Source organism: Nomascus leucogenys, chromosome 24, assembly GCF_006542625.1.
Source record: "Nomascus leucogenys isolate Asia chromosome 24, Asia_NLE_v1, whole genome shotgun sequence".
NCBI classification, from domain to species: domain Eukaryota; kingdom Metazoa; phylum Chordata; class Mammalia; order Primates; family Hylobatidae; genus Nomascus; species Nomascus leucogenys.
In genome coordinates, this window is record NC_044404.1 from 26858074 (window position 1) to 26872553 (window position 14480).

At 52.8% G+C, this 14480-nt stretch overlaps 1 protein-coding gene across 1 annotated transcript; it reads right to left on the reverse strand.

Annotated features, from left to right (window-relative positions):
• Positions 1 to 206: 206 nt before the first annotated feature.
• Positions 207 to 8037, reverse strand: TENT5B (terminal nucleotidyltransferase 5B). Its single transcript, XM_003271669.3, has 2 exons — positions 7524 to 8037; positions 207 to 2141 (listed from the first exon to the last, which is right to left on the reverse strand). The coding sequence occupies exons 1-2, from the start codon at positions 7785 to 7787 to the stop codon at positions 1128 to 1130; spliced, it is 1278 nt and encodes a 425-aa protein (XP_003271717.1). The 5' UTR covers positions 7788 to 8037; the 3' UTR covers positions 207 to 1127.
• Between the last annotated feature and the right edge of the window lie 6443 nt (positions 8038 to 14480).

A 14480-nucleotide genomic window follows, 5' to 3' on the forward strand; every position in this document is an offset into this window, starting at 1 on the left:
ATGTAGACAGCAGCTCTCAATATACAGCTGGTCAGGCTGGGGCTGGGGTTGGGAGAAGGAGGGGCAGTCCCCCAGGCTTCAAACCCCGCCCCCCCCAAATGCTCCCTTCCACAGTACAAGCCAGACTCCAACTGGGGGAGGCAGCTGCAACCCCCACAGCTATGGAAGGTCCTTCTTTCCCCAGAGAAAGCATGGCACTAAGGTTTAGTGTAGACTGTCTTTATTGGCAGGTGTTAAGAGTGCAAAATATCAACAAACCCAGGGGAATATGCAAGGGGGTGGGAGTATGACTCCCCTACCCCATGTGAGAGCCCTGTAACCAAGCCAGTGGGGTGGGAACGTTGACCGTGGCAAATTCAGGCTCAGCACCCTCCAAAGAACAAGCTCCCAGGCAGGAAGGCTCCTTGCAACACAAGGGGGAAAGGAGTGGCACCCTGGAAGGGGCCTGGGCTTCGACCCACCCTGGGCTGCTTGGCTCCTGTACACTGCCCACCTCAACCCCTCAAGAGGAAGGCTTCACAGCTTGGGGTATGTAGTTCAGAGAACCGGGCTAAACCCAGCCCTCCCCTAACCCAGGTATCTGCCTCAGGCCTCAGTTTCCCTCCTCCCAGTGATTACCCAAGTTGGACCATCAGGCCCTGTAATGGCCCAGCCTGATCCAAAGCGACAAGTCCCCGTAACATACCATGTATCAGTCAGTGTGTGGGCTGCAGGCCCTCCAAAGCTGCTGGGATCATCACAGGCTGGTCTTAGTCAAAAAGACCCTCTTAGGCCATGGGAATCAATCCAAGGTGCTGGGCATTAAGGCTACCCTACCACCCCAAACTTGCTTTGTCTCCTGAAGGCAACTGACTTCCAAGACAAATGGCTCCTGCACCCCACCGTCAAGCTGGTCCAAAAGTGTGATGCAATAACCAAAGGGTCCTCCTGCTGAGAGCCCCAGGCTGGCATTAAGCCCACAGGGGCCTTGTGCTCGGGGAAGTCTGGTCTGTTCAATCGAAGGCCCAACCCTGCAGTGCTGGGCCTCCTGGCATATACTGCCTCTCTGGTCAAGTCCTCCACACACTCTTGGAGGCCCCACCCCACCCCGTGAGGCCCAGTCCCTTCCCTTCTGGCCAGGGTCTGAGTCAGTTACAAGGCAGCCAGGTGGGATAGGCACGAGCCAGGAGAGGCTGCACAGGGGTCACGTAGTAATTGACAGTGGCTGGCACAACCCCGTCGGTGCCTGGAGGGCGCCAGGCCAGGGCGGCAGTGGCAGCCGGGCCCTGCTCAGCCAGTGCTTGCAGAGCCAGTGCGGCAATGAGGTCCAGCGTCTGGCGGCGCTCGTGGTTCATGAGGCACACGGTGCTCTCGTTGACCACCCGGTGCAGTGTCACCAGGCAGGCGTAACGGCGGGCTGCATCTGCCCCACCGAAGTGGGCCTCCAGGTAGCGCTCTAGGGTGCGCCGCTGCTCCACCAAGTCTGGAAAGTCGATGAAGAAGCGGGAGCACATGTAGCGCTGCAGGGCGCGCACATCGGTGCTGGGCCGGGGCCGGAAGCCCCGCACCAGGAGGTGGCAGTACTTGAGGAGGCCACCACCTCGGATCTCCTCGGGACTGCGCGTGGCGATGACACGGTGCCGCAGGTGCTCCAGGGCCTCGGTGAAGTCCCCGTACAGGCTTTCGCCTGTGACCGTTGGGTGGAAGGCCTCAGACATGGGAGTAGACGAGCACTGGCCAAAGAGCAACAGGGAGTCCAGGATGATCTGGAAGGAGTCTATGCTGAATTCAAACTGGCGTCTCACCGAGTCCACAAACTTGAGCTCCACGTTCTTGCCGCTCTTGTTGGACAGTGAGATGAGGCTCCAGCGGTCCGAGTCAGTGCACACTTTCACCAGCTTCTGCACGTATGCCTCCTTGAGTGTCAGTGGCGTGATCTTGGCCCGGCTCACACCGGCAGGCAGGAAGTCTAGCAGGCAGGCCAGCACCACTGCCTTGGTCAGCTGGAAGGATGCCTCACTGCGCAGGTCCACCCGGAACACCAGGTCCAGATCCTTGTAGCCCAGGCCACTCTCAGGGTGCAGCACGTGGCTGGCAGCTGAACCATGCAGCCGGACACTGTGCACATGCAGGCCCTGCTCCTCCAGGCTGCCGCGGACCACCTGCAGGGGAGAGCAGGAAGGAGAGGTGTCAGGAGCGAGCCCCAGGGGTCCGCCAAGGACTTCCGTTTACTTATCACAGTAACTTCAACCACTACTGGCCCCTAACCAGCTGTTATGCCTTTGGAAAATCATTTAACTTTTTTTTTTTCTGTGGGGGGGGGGGGCGCGTGGGGGGAGTCATTTAACTCTTTAAACCTAATTTGAGAATGGCCCATCTGGAGGAGTAACTCAGCAAGAATAGCAATGATAATAGCACACATCTGCATAGAATTTACTAAACAGCAGGTCACTTTATCCTCACAATAACCCTGTGAGGTGGATACTATTATTCACACTTTACGGATGCAAAAATGGAAGTACAGAGGGGCCAAGTAACTAGCCCAAAGGCAAACAGCTGGTGAATGCAGAGCTGGGAATAAAACTCTGAGTCCAAGTCTTCTTTTTCTTTTTTTTTTGAGACGGAGTCTCACTTTGCCACTCAGGTTGGAGTGCAGTGGCATGATCTTGGCCCACTGCAACCTCCATCCCCGGAGTTCAAGTGATTCTCCTGCCTCAGCCTCCCGAGTAGTTGGGATTACAGGTGCCTGCCACTGTGCCTGGCAAATTTTTGTATTTTTAGTAGAGACAGGGTTTCACCATCTTGGCCAGGCTGGTTTTGAACTCCTGACCTCGTGATCCACCCGCCTCCGCCTCCCAAAGTGCTGGGATTATAGGCGTGAGCCACCGTGCTTGGTGGTCCAAGTCTTAACCATGCTATTCTGCCTCTCAAACTGCTAGTAAAACAGTTCTGTACCAGGCACTGCGCTAACTGCTCAAGTGTGTTGGGAATATGGTTAGCAGTTCACATTCATGACCACATTAAACCTCCCCATAATCCTACATTTGAGTATTATTTTGACTGATAGATGGAGGACCTCAGGTGCAGAGAGGTTTAAGTCAATCAAGGTCACAGAGCGGTCAGGCTGAGACCAGAACCCAGGTTAGTTGGATTCTCAAGTTCATGTATGTCCTTTTGACTACAATACACTCATCCTAATTCATCCTTACAAGGACCGAGTGAGGCAAATATATACTTTTTTTGCTCTCGAATGAGGAAACTGAGGTTTACAGTGGTGAAACAGCTAAGCCTCAATGAAAACTCTCAGCCTTCAGGCAGTCCCCAGGCCTGATGGCATAGGACAGATAAACCTATAAGTGGTCCCTCCGCTGAGGTACCAGGTAGGGAGAAGAGTGAAGCTGGGGGTTGGGGACATTCAGTTTTCTCAGTAACCCGAAGTTGTCCTGAAAGTGACCAGGCAGCATTCCTGTCCTGAGTGATTCTGCAACCCTGCCTTGCTGCCAAGTCAGCACCCAGCTCCAGACCAGGCTGTTCTCCGTGCCTCCCAGGGAATTACTACAAAGAATGCACCTAAGTGCTGAGAAGGCAAGCTGTGGTGGGGCAATCCGAGCCGGGCGGCGCCCTCCAGGAAGACTTCCGGGAGGAGCACCTTTACCAGGGGAAGATATTGTCATGGCAATGGGAGGGTAAGCAACTGGCCATAAGGAACACGGAGAATGGGGAGTAAGCAGCTGGCCATCAGGAACACAGAGGGTGGCAGGAGGCTAGGCATTCTAATGAGTGCCGAGCACTGGACCTTGTTGCCAGAATCTATGGGGACAGGTCTCTTTTTTTTTTTGAGTCGGAGTCTGTCATCCAGGCTAGAGTGCAGCGGTGCGGTCTCAGCTCACTGCAACCTCTGCCTCCCAGGTTCAAGTGATTCTTCTGCCTCAGCCTCCTGAGTAGCTGGGATTACAGGTACCCATCACCACACTCAGCTAATTTTTGTATTTTTAGTAGAGACAGGGTTTCACCATGTTGGCCAAGCTGGTCTTGAACTCCTGACTTCAGGTGATCCACCTGCCGCAGCTTCCCAAAGTACTGGGATTACACGCATAAGCCACCATGCCAGGCCAAGTCTTTTTTTTTTAATATGGAATTTTTTTCTGCCTTTCCAAAGGCTTCTCTACCTTCCTTTCCTCCACCCTTTTTTTTTTTTTTTTTTTGAGAGAGTCCTGATTTTGTAGCTGAGGGTGGAATGCAGTGAATGCAGTGGCACAATCTCAGCTCACTGCAACCTCAGCCTCCCAAGTAGGTGGGACTACAGGTGCGTGCCACCACACCCAGCAATTGTTTATTGTTTGCAGTGATGGAATCCTGCTGGATTGCCCAGGCTGGTCTCGAACTCCCAGACTCAAGCTATTCCCCTGCTTCAGCCTCCCAAAGTGCTGGGATTATAGGCGTGAGACACTGTGCCCGGCCCAGGACAGGTCTCCTGGGAAACTGAAGCTCACAGGAGTGATGTCACTTGCACAAGATCACGTGGAGATGCCTTCAAACCCAGGTATGGCCGACTCCAAAGCCTATCCTGTTTCTATCACATTACAGTCCCAGGGTGCAGAAGGAGGGACTAGCGTTCTAATCCACCTTCCCTTTCTCAATTTCAAAGCAAAGGCAACCCTCAAGCTACTGAAGCCCAGAGCCAGAGTAGTTGGGGAACAGGAAGGTGGGGGTTGAGAGATGCCTTGGCCAGACAAGGCCAGTTGCTGCAGTCCAGCCTGTGAGACTTCTAAGCCACACCCTGTCAGCTGGCAGCTGTGCCTGCATGGGCCAAAGACCCTACCAAACCTGCAGAGAAGACCAGCCCCTTCCTCAGGTCCCATTAGGGCTGACTGAGCCTTCCTCAGTGCCAGCTCCTGCTCCCAGGCTGGTGCCCACCCCAGGGCTTGGCATCAGGCCTAGTGAGTAGGTAGGAGTACTCTCGTTAAATCCCCTGTGTCAGGGCCATGGGGCCAGCTGTGTCAGCCAGCCAGTCGCTGTTGTCTCCTTCCCAGGTGTGACTACAGCCAGTTTGGCAGACGGTCACCAGATACCACCACACCCAAGTACTGCAGGGCAGCTTGGTGCCTCCTGAATCAGACTTTCCAGCCATGGAGGGGGCAGTGGCTGCACCCTCCTTTCTCCCATGCCAAGGCCCTCCCAACAACCACTCTGCTCCAGGCTGCTGCTGAGACCTGCAGGGAGGCTGACAGACGCCGTCAGCCAGCAGGCTTACAAAACTCACATGCTGTGCCGCCTGATGCAGGCCCTCTGGCTGCAGCTGGAGAGATCAGATTGTCTAGTTCAATCCTCTGGGCCCAGAGAAGGCAAAGGACTTGTCCAAGGTTACACAACCAATAAAAGGCCTCCCTGCCTGTAGCTCTCGGAAGCCTCCTTACAGTAGGGTGGGTCCCTTTAGCACAGGTACAAGCAAGAACAGAATCTCTAGCCACTCAGATTGCCAGTACAGGCAAAGCCTTGTGGTGGGGAGAGAGGGAGAAAGGTTCCAATTTTTGAGCCATAGGACAACTCAGCAGCAGTGAAAAGCCCCAAGGCAAAAACCGACACCACCCTCCCCCTCTCCCCTGCCCCCATCCCTGCACACATCCCAACAGCTTTAGAAGCTGCCAGCTGTGGATTTCTTCCAAGAAACTTTCTTTCCTGTGGAGGCAGCTGTACAGGCCAGGTGAAGGCACCTGTGCCCTTTGGAGTCTGGAACCAGAGAGGGTGTTGGAGAGCAGCAGCCTAACCCATCCATCCCAGATGAACAGACAGGGACACTGAGCCCAGCAAAGAGAATTGACAACAAACAGTCCAGGGCCTGAATCCACAAGTCCAACTTCCCAGCCCAGCTGTGAAGTTTCTGCCGCCCTTCCTCACCGTCGCCAACAGCTCCCTGTTCTGTGCTATCTCTGACCCGGGTCTAGAAGGACACCATTGCATTGTAAAGTTAGTTTCTGTTGACCTGGAGGTCTCCCCCATCTGGCTAGGAGCACCTGAAAGGATGGAGGCTGAGTCCTAGTCACATCTGTGCCCTTGGTTTCCTAAACAGGGCTTGGCACAGAGCAGACACCAAGAGGCAATCTGAGCCATACTGACAGGGCAAGGACTTCCCCTCCCTCCAGGGTACCCCTTGTTCTTGCAGAGGGGGGCTGCCACACTGGGCTCCACCTTCCCCTCCCCGCCATCCCTGGGGCCACAATCCTGGAGGTGCAGGAGCTGGGGCCCTAGGAATGACTTGACTGTCCTGGGGAGAAAAGCCTCAACTGGTTTCCTAATCACCCAGGTGACAGCGAGCAGCCTCGGCGAACTCCACTGGGCCGCGTGTGAGTCAGCCAAGGAGAATCTGCCCCCACCCCCTCCAGTTCCTAGTTCCTTGGGAGGGTGGGGGAGGTAATCCCCCAGCAGGCACCCCTCCCCCTCTGTGGGAAGCCAAGGTGGTAGGAGGCAGGGGAAAGGCCTGTTTCATCCAAAGGAAGCCATCGGCTGGCAGGAACGCACAGGAGTCCTCGCTGGGTTTCTTGGTTTCTTTTATCAAAGGACCCTCCCCCAACACCTAGAAGTTGACCTTGGGAGCCGGGGAAGGGGTGGGAAAACATTGAACCTACTGTAATCTGCTCCTGGGAAGACCCAAGATTCCCTAGGTTTTGGGTGGCAAACTGCCCCAGCTATAAAATGGGTACAATAATTACCACACTGGTATTTCAGAACATGACAGCGTCTGGGCTGTACAGATGAAAAAGCAGTCTTGGGGTCGTTGAGGTTCAGATAAAACGAAGAGTTGGAGGAGGGAGGGGCTGTCAGAATTCTCTTCTCCCTTTCCTCAGGAGAGAGGGGACATGGGGCCTGAGGCCTGGGTTGGCCTTCATTTCCAATCTTGGGAAGGAGAAGAAACACCTAAATTGGTCACTTAATGTTGTCCTTGGGGGTGGGGTATCAGGTCTGACCTTCGGCTTAATAAATATTGGGCCACAACCCCAGCTAAGAGAGAGGGGGTCCCTGACAAGCTTTCTTGGCTTTTCCACGGGGTGGAGGGGGAAGGGGGGGTTTCTCCAGCAAAGGGCTGTAGGAGCACAAAGGCAGAGGCTGCTCCTAGAACCTGGAGAGAGGAAAGGAGGGTGAGGTCCAGGGATGCCCAGATAGGGAAGGAAAAGCTACTTTGGACTCAAGCATGCACACTTATCCACCCAGGGCCGCCTGGCGTCTTTTGTCCTTGCAGGCAGAGACAAATTCTTCCCCCAATGCCCTCGACATCCTCCTCCCCTCTCCCCGCCAGGCCCTGGGTGAGTGATCCGTGGGGAATCAGGGTTCTCCAGGAGTCGAGATGGAAAAACCAGGTGGGGAAGGATTAGTAGATGCAGGGGGAGGTCTGGTCTACCATTCATAATGCTGTGCAATTGTTACAGCCATGTCCCCGTTCCTCAGTTTCCCTAGCTGTCTAGAAAGTCAAACAGACTACAAATGCCTTCCAACCACGAAAGCCTCAGAAGGGATTCCCCCACATCCCCCGCCTGGCGTCCTCTCACCTGCACGATCTGCCGGGGCTGCACGCTCAGCGTGGGGAAGTTGCCGCGCCCGTGAATGGGAATCGGCTCGCTCAGGAGAGCGTCCAGTCGCTTCACCTGTGGCCAGCTCAGCCCGCTCAGGTGCCGTCCGGGGGAGGCCGTCAAGGCCTCCGGGTCGGGGCCGCCGCCTGCCGGGGCTGCCGTGGCCACCGCCGTGGCCGCAGCTGTCCCCACCTGAGCAGCCGCCCGGTCCCTGCGCTCAGCTCCGCTCTCCGACGGCATCATCCGCCCGGTCCCCGGGCCCCGACGGCAGAAACCGTGGGGGTGGTTAAGGGGAGGAGGACAGGGAGAGCGGCTGGGCAGGGGCCAAGGCGGGGGGCACGGAGGCAGGGACGGGACGGCAGCGACGGCGAGACAAAGCCAGGGGACACCTCGGACGGCGACGACTAACCGACCCTAGCGCCTGCAGCCCGAGGCCCAGAGGACTCTTATAGGCCGCGGGCGACGTGCCCATTGGTCCGGGCCGCTGCCACACAGCGAGAGCCTCCCCGCCTCTGAACGCTCCGGACAGTGGTCTGCAGAGCTCTGCATGTGAGTCACTGTTCTCTAGGGAGATTCCGATTGGCTAGAGGGCACGCCCCTGCCCCGCCCTCCTTCTCAGGCTGAATTCCCTCCTTTGGTCCTTAAAGAACTTCTGTTCACTGTGATTGGCCCGGGCCTGGACTTAAAGGGACAGCGCCCACCCCACCCCGCCCCGCCAGGGTCAGGAGGGAGGGAAGTGACCTGCGGAGTCTGTAGCAGAGTCAGACCACTGAGAAATTCCAGGTTTCTGTTTTTTGTTTTTTAGCGCTGGAAGAAATTGAGAAGTCACCTAGCCTTGTCCTCCTGCTATTTTCAGAAGCCCAAAGAGATTGCGCCACGTGATCAACTCTGCACTGCACTGCTCATGCTCTGGCAGTTTTCCAGAGCCTAGGAAAGGTATAATAATAAACTCTGGGCCCGGCGCGGTGGCTCACGCCTGTAATCCCAGCACTTTGGGAGGCCGGGGCGGGAGGATCACAAAATCAGGAGATCGAGACCATCCTGGCTAACACGGTGAAACCCCGTCTCTACTAAAAATACAAAAAATTAGCCGGGCGTGGTGGTGGGCGCCTGTAGGCCCAGCTACTCGGGAGGCTGAGGCAGGAGAATGGCGTGAACCCGGGAGGTGGAGCTTGCAGTGAGCCGAGATTGCGCCACTGCACCCCAGCCTGGGCGACAGAGCGAGACTCCATCTCAAAAAAAAAATTAATAATAATAAACTTTGTGCATACCAAGGTAAAGGCTTTTTTTTTTTTTTTTTTTCTCGAGACGGAGTCTCGCTCTGTCACCCAGGCTGGAGTGTAGTGGTGCGATCTCGGCTCACTGCAAGCTCCGCCTCCCGGGTTCAAGCAATTCTCCTGCCTCAGCCTCCCGAGTAGCTGGGATTACAGGCATTCGCCACGAAGCCCGGCTAAATCTTTTGTATTTTTTAGCACACACGGGGGTTTCACCATATTGGCCAGGCTGGTCTCGAACTCCTGACCTTGTGATCCACCCACCTCGACCTCCCAAAGTGCTGGGATTACAGGCGTGAGCCACTGCGCCCAGGCCTAAGGTAAAGGCTTTCTAAGACACTCTGTTGATTGGCCTTGCAAACCACAGCATGATGAGCGTCGATGTACAGCATAGCCAATTTAGGGAAGGAGAGATCTGCTCGGAGAGGCTTTGTGATTACCCAGCTGTGACACAGCAAACTAGTCAGGCCCTGGTCCTGAACCAGGGCTATAGAATCTGTGGTGCATGTTTTTTCCACTGTACCTATGCAGACCCAGCACCTTTCTGGAGCTACAGAATGCATAATGTGTTTACATGTTTTTCTGCAGGTCTAGACAAAATATAATTTTAAAAAATGTATGTTTACATGTTTTGCTCTCACACTTTACAGGATCTAGGGGATGAGGCTTATGATTGTCGTTACTTTTATTTTTTATTTTTATTTATTTATTTTTGAGACAGGGTCTCACTCTGTTGCCTGGACTGGAGCTGACTGTCATAATCATGGCTCACCACAGCCTCAACCACCCTGGCTCAAGCAATCCTCCCAATCCCAGCCTCCTGAGTAGCTAGGACTACAGGCACACGCCATAGCACGCAGCTAATTTCTCTGTTTTTTTTTTTAGAGATAAGGGTCTGGCCATGTTGCCCAGGCTGGTCTTGAACTCCTGGGCTCAAGTGATCTGCCCACCTCAGCCTCCTGAAGTGCAGGGATTACAGGTGTCAACTACTGTGCCTTGCCTGTTGTTACTTTTATTTTTCCCCAACCTCACCTGTTACTTTTAATTTTTTTTTTCTGATTTTAAACATATGTGCTGTAGCAAAAATTCTGAAATTGAGTCTATCTGATTCGTTGCTGCAATTTTTTTTTTCTTAAATATTGTTCTCCTGGCAAGGCATGGTGGCTCATGCTTGTAATCCCAGCACTTGGGAGGCTGAGGCGGGCAGATCACCTGAGGTCAAGAGTTTGAGACCAGCCTGGCTAACATGGTGAAACCCCATTTCTACTAAAAATACAAAAAATTAGCTGGGTGTGGTGGTGGGCACCTGTATGTAGCACCTGTATTCCCAGCTACTCGGGAGGCTGAGGCAGGAGAATCGCTTGAACCTGGGAGGCGGAGGTTGCAGTGAGCCGAGATCCATGCCATTGCACTCCAGCCTAGGCAACAAGAGTGATACTCTGTCTCAAAAAAAAAAAAAGTTCTCCTAACAATATATTAAATTAAATTTCATTCTCGTAATATTCTCCCATTCGCCTGTCAGGCAGGTTGGGAAGGAGTAATACACCAAATTTACAGGAGAAATCATGACCTAGAGACAGTAAACTTCATCCCAATGCCATCAGGTTGACTCTGACAGACCTGGGACTAAAACCCAGGAGCCTGACTCTCACACCAGAGCAGCCACTTCCTCTTTCTGGAGGCCAGCCCAGTCAAGAGGCTGCCCATCTCGCTTCACTCCATCTTGTCTAGGATCAGGGGCTTCCTCTGGCCCTCAGGGAGGGGACCCACTACTTGTGCTACTGCTTGACCACCTGACCTTAGGGAAGTCCCTTTCATCATCCTCAAGGCAAGTGCTTGCTTTGTTTTACCTTTTCTTGAAAGCTAAGAAATGGGGGGGCCCCGTGGTTCATGCCTGTAAGACCAGGGAGACCTCATTTCTATATCAAAACATAGGGAGACCTCATCTCTATATAAAAATTTTAAAAAGGCCAGGTGCAGTGGTTCACGCCTGTAATCTCACCACTTTGGGAGGCTGAAGTGGGCGGATCATGAGGTCAGGAGTTCAAGACCAGCCTGACCAACATGGTGAACCCCTGTCTCTACTAAAAATACAAAAAATTAGCCCGGTGTGGTGGTGCGTGCCTGTAGTCCCAGCTACTTGCGAGGCTGAGGCAGGAGAATTGCTTGAACCCAGGAGGCGGAAGTTGCAGTAAGCCGAGATCGTGCCACTGCACTCCACCCTGGGTGACAGAGCGAGACTCCATCTCAAAATAAATAAATAAATAAAAATAAATTTAAAAAAAAAGATAGCAGCCAGAAGTGGTGGCTCATGCCTGTAATCCCAGCACTTTGGGAGGCTCAGGTGGGAAAGTCATCTGAGCCCAGGAGTTTGAGACCAGCCTTCACAGCGAGACCTCATCTCTATAAAAATTAAAAGAAAGTAGCCTGGCATGGTGGCACGTTCCTGTGGTCCCAGCTAGTCGGGAAGCTGAAGTGGGAGAATCGCTTGAGGTGGGGAGGTCAAGGCTGCAGTGAGCCATGTTTACACCACTGCACTCCAGCCTGGGTGACAAAAAGAGACCCTGTCTCAGAAAAGAAAAGAAATAGATAGAAATCGCCTTTGGCTGAGTCCAGAGTCTCCAAACCCTTGAACTACCAAGTCTCTCTGAGGCTACTGATGAAAGAGCTTGAGGCTCAGACACAGCACTGTCTCTTACCCCCACCTCCATACCCCAGCAGAGGAAGGAGGGGTGGGGAAAGGAAACTAACATTTACTGAACACCTACTATGCACTAGATTATTTTACATAAAGCTCTAATTCCTAAAGATACACCGCATGATGTGGGATCATTATCCCCAATTTACAGATGAAGACACCGAGGTTTAGAGAGGTTAAGTGATATGCCCAAGGTTATACAGTCACTAATTGGCAGTTTGGAACTCAAATCCAGGTCTCCTGACCCCAGAGCCCTATTGTTCAACCGCTCCTCCAAGAAGACTCAGCACAGATCAGTCATGCTTGGCACAGTCCTGGCACCACCCACAAGATCTATACATTCATTCATTCATCAGCCAACATCCATACTGAGCACCTATCTGTGTACCAGGTGCTGGGCTGGGCCCTGAGAAATAATAGGCAAGGTCCCTGCCCTTCTAGAACTTTTTTTTTTTTTGAGACAGAGCCTCACTGTGTTTCCAGGCTGGAGTGCAGTGGCACAATCTCAGCTCACTGCAACCTCCACCTCCCAGGTTCAAGTGATTCTCCTGCCTCAGCCTCCCAAGTACCTGGGATTACAGGCCCACACCTGGCTAATTTTTGTATTTTTAGTAAAGGGTTTCACCATGTTGCCCAGGCTGGTTTCGAACTCCTGATCTCAAGAGATCTGCCCACCTTGGCCTCCCAAAGTGCTGGGATTACAGGCATGAGACACCATGCCCATCCCTTCTAGAACTTTCGTTCTTTCTCCCTTTTTTTGTTTTAGAGATTGGGTTTCACCATGTTGCCCCAGCTAGTCTAACTCCTGACCTCAAGTGATCCACCTGCCACAGGCTCCCAAAGTGCTAGGATTACAGGTGTGAGCTACCGCTCCCAGCCCTAGAACTTTCTAATGTCAAAAGACAGTAGTCAAGTAAACAAATAAAGAAGACATTTCTGATAGTGCTAAAAAGAAAATAAAACAGGGTCATGGGAGAGAGAACAACCATGCATGTGTGAGTGTGAGACAGAGATACAGCAAGAGCGAGAACTAGAGATGTCATGAGATGGTGTGGTTATGGAAGTCCTCCAATAATGAGGTGACATCTCCATTGGATCTGTTGGATCCAAGTTTGCCCCATCTCCCTGTGCCTGGACAGCCAGGGCAACAGAGAAGGTACCAGGACACATATTCCTAGAACCCTGAAGGCCAGAACTGAAGGCCCAAAGGAGGGCCTTTGTCAACCTTTTTTTTTTTTTTGAGACAGAGTCTCGCTCTGTCACCCAGGCTGGAGTGTAGTGGCACAGTCTTGGTTCACTGCAACCTCTACCTCCTGGTTTCAAGCAATTCTCCTGCCTCAGCCTCCTGAGTAGCTGGGATTACAGGTGCTCCGCCACCATGCCTGGCTAATTTTTTTTTTGTATTTTTAGTAGAGTAGGGGTTTCACCATGTTGGCCAGGCTGGTCTTGAACCCCTGAGCTCAGGCAATCCGCCCACCTCGGCCTCCCAAAGTGCTGGGATTACAGGCATGAGCCACCACGCCCAGCCCGTTAATCTTCTCACTTTATAGATGTGGAAACGGGTACAGAAAGCAGGAGGGATTTACCCCAGGGGGAGTAGCTATGCTGGAAACCAGGCAGGGGGCAGGGCCTTGCGGTGACTGGCTGGTACTATGCCCATCCTAAACACTTGAATCAACTTTTCCTTTTCTTTTCTTTTTTTTTTTGAGACCGAGTCTCACTCTGTCGCCCAGGCTGGAGTGCAGTGGTGCGATCTCGGCTCACTACAACTCAGTCTCCCAGGGTCAAGCGATTCTCCTGCCTCTGCCTTCTGAGTAGCTGGGACTACAGGCACGTGCCACCATGCCCAGCTAATTTTTATATATTTTTTAGTAGAAACGGGGTTTCACCATATTGGCCGGGCTTGTCTCGAACTCCTGACCTCGTGATCCACCCGCCTTGGCCTCCCAAAGTGCTGGTATTACAGGCATGAGCCACTGCGCCTGGCCGAATCAAGTTTTCTAAGGAAGGAAACTCTGAGATCTTTTTCCTCTCTCTTCCCTCCCTTTTTCCTTCCATCTGAGCTAGAAAGAACAATTAGCAAATTCATGCTTTATGAATCACCTTTCTGTTGACACTTTCATTCGCAAAGCTGATTGTTTCAATGTCTGCCCAATGTGAACAAGACCTGAACATCACTGTGATGGGGCTGGAGATGATGGGGGATGTAGGAACCTGAGAGAGAAGGGGTATATCCAGTAGGACTTTTCATTTTCACCAAGACCAGCTTTTAATTGTTCCAGTGAATGGAGGGGAACGTTGACTGGGGTACATTCTGAAGAGTCCAGTTGGCTTTCAGATATTATATATGAGCCTTCCCTCCTCCTCCTACATAATTTTTCCATCTTAATTATTATTCCACCTGATTTTATTATTTTATTCCTATTTATTTATTTATTTTTCCGAGATGGAGTCTCGCTCTGTCGTCAGGCTGGAGTGCAGTAGTGTGATCTCGGCTCACTGCAACCTCCGCCTCCTGGGTTCAAGCAATTCTCCCACCTCAGCCTCCTGAGTAGCTGGAATTACAGGTGCCCGTCACCACGCCCAGCTAATTTTTGTATTTTTAGTAGAGACAGGGTTTTGCGATGTTGGCCAGGCTGGTCTCAAACTCCTGACCTCAGGTGATCTGTCCACTTCAGTCTCCCAAAGTGCTGGATTACAGGCAAGAGCCACCGGGCCTAGCCTATTCTTATTTTTTTAGAGACATGGTCTTGCTTCTCCTGTCACTCAGACCGGAATGCAGTGGTGTGATCATAGCTCAACTGCAGCTTCAAACATCTGGGCTCAAGTGATCCTTTCACCTCAGCCTCCTGAGTAGCTAAGACTATGCCCAGCTAATTTTGTAAAATTTTTTGCAGAGATGGGGTCTTACTATATTACTCAGGGTGATGTGTCCTCGCCTCAAGTGATCCTCCTGTCTCTGCC

Coding starts and splice junctions, on each gene's coding strand:
- TENT5B (XM_003271669.3), bottom strand. CDS start 7,787: ATGATGCCGTCGGAGAGCGGAGCTGAGCGCAGGGACCGGGCGGCTGCT. Junction 2,142..7,523: donor AGCCCCGGCAGATCGTGCAG/GTGAGAGGACGC, acceptor TCTCCCCTGCAG/GTGGTCCGCGGCAGCCTGGA.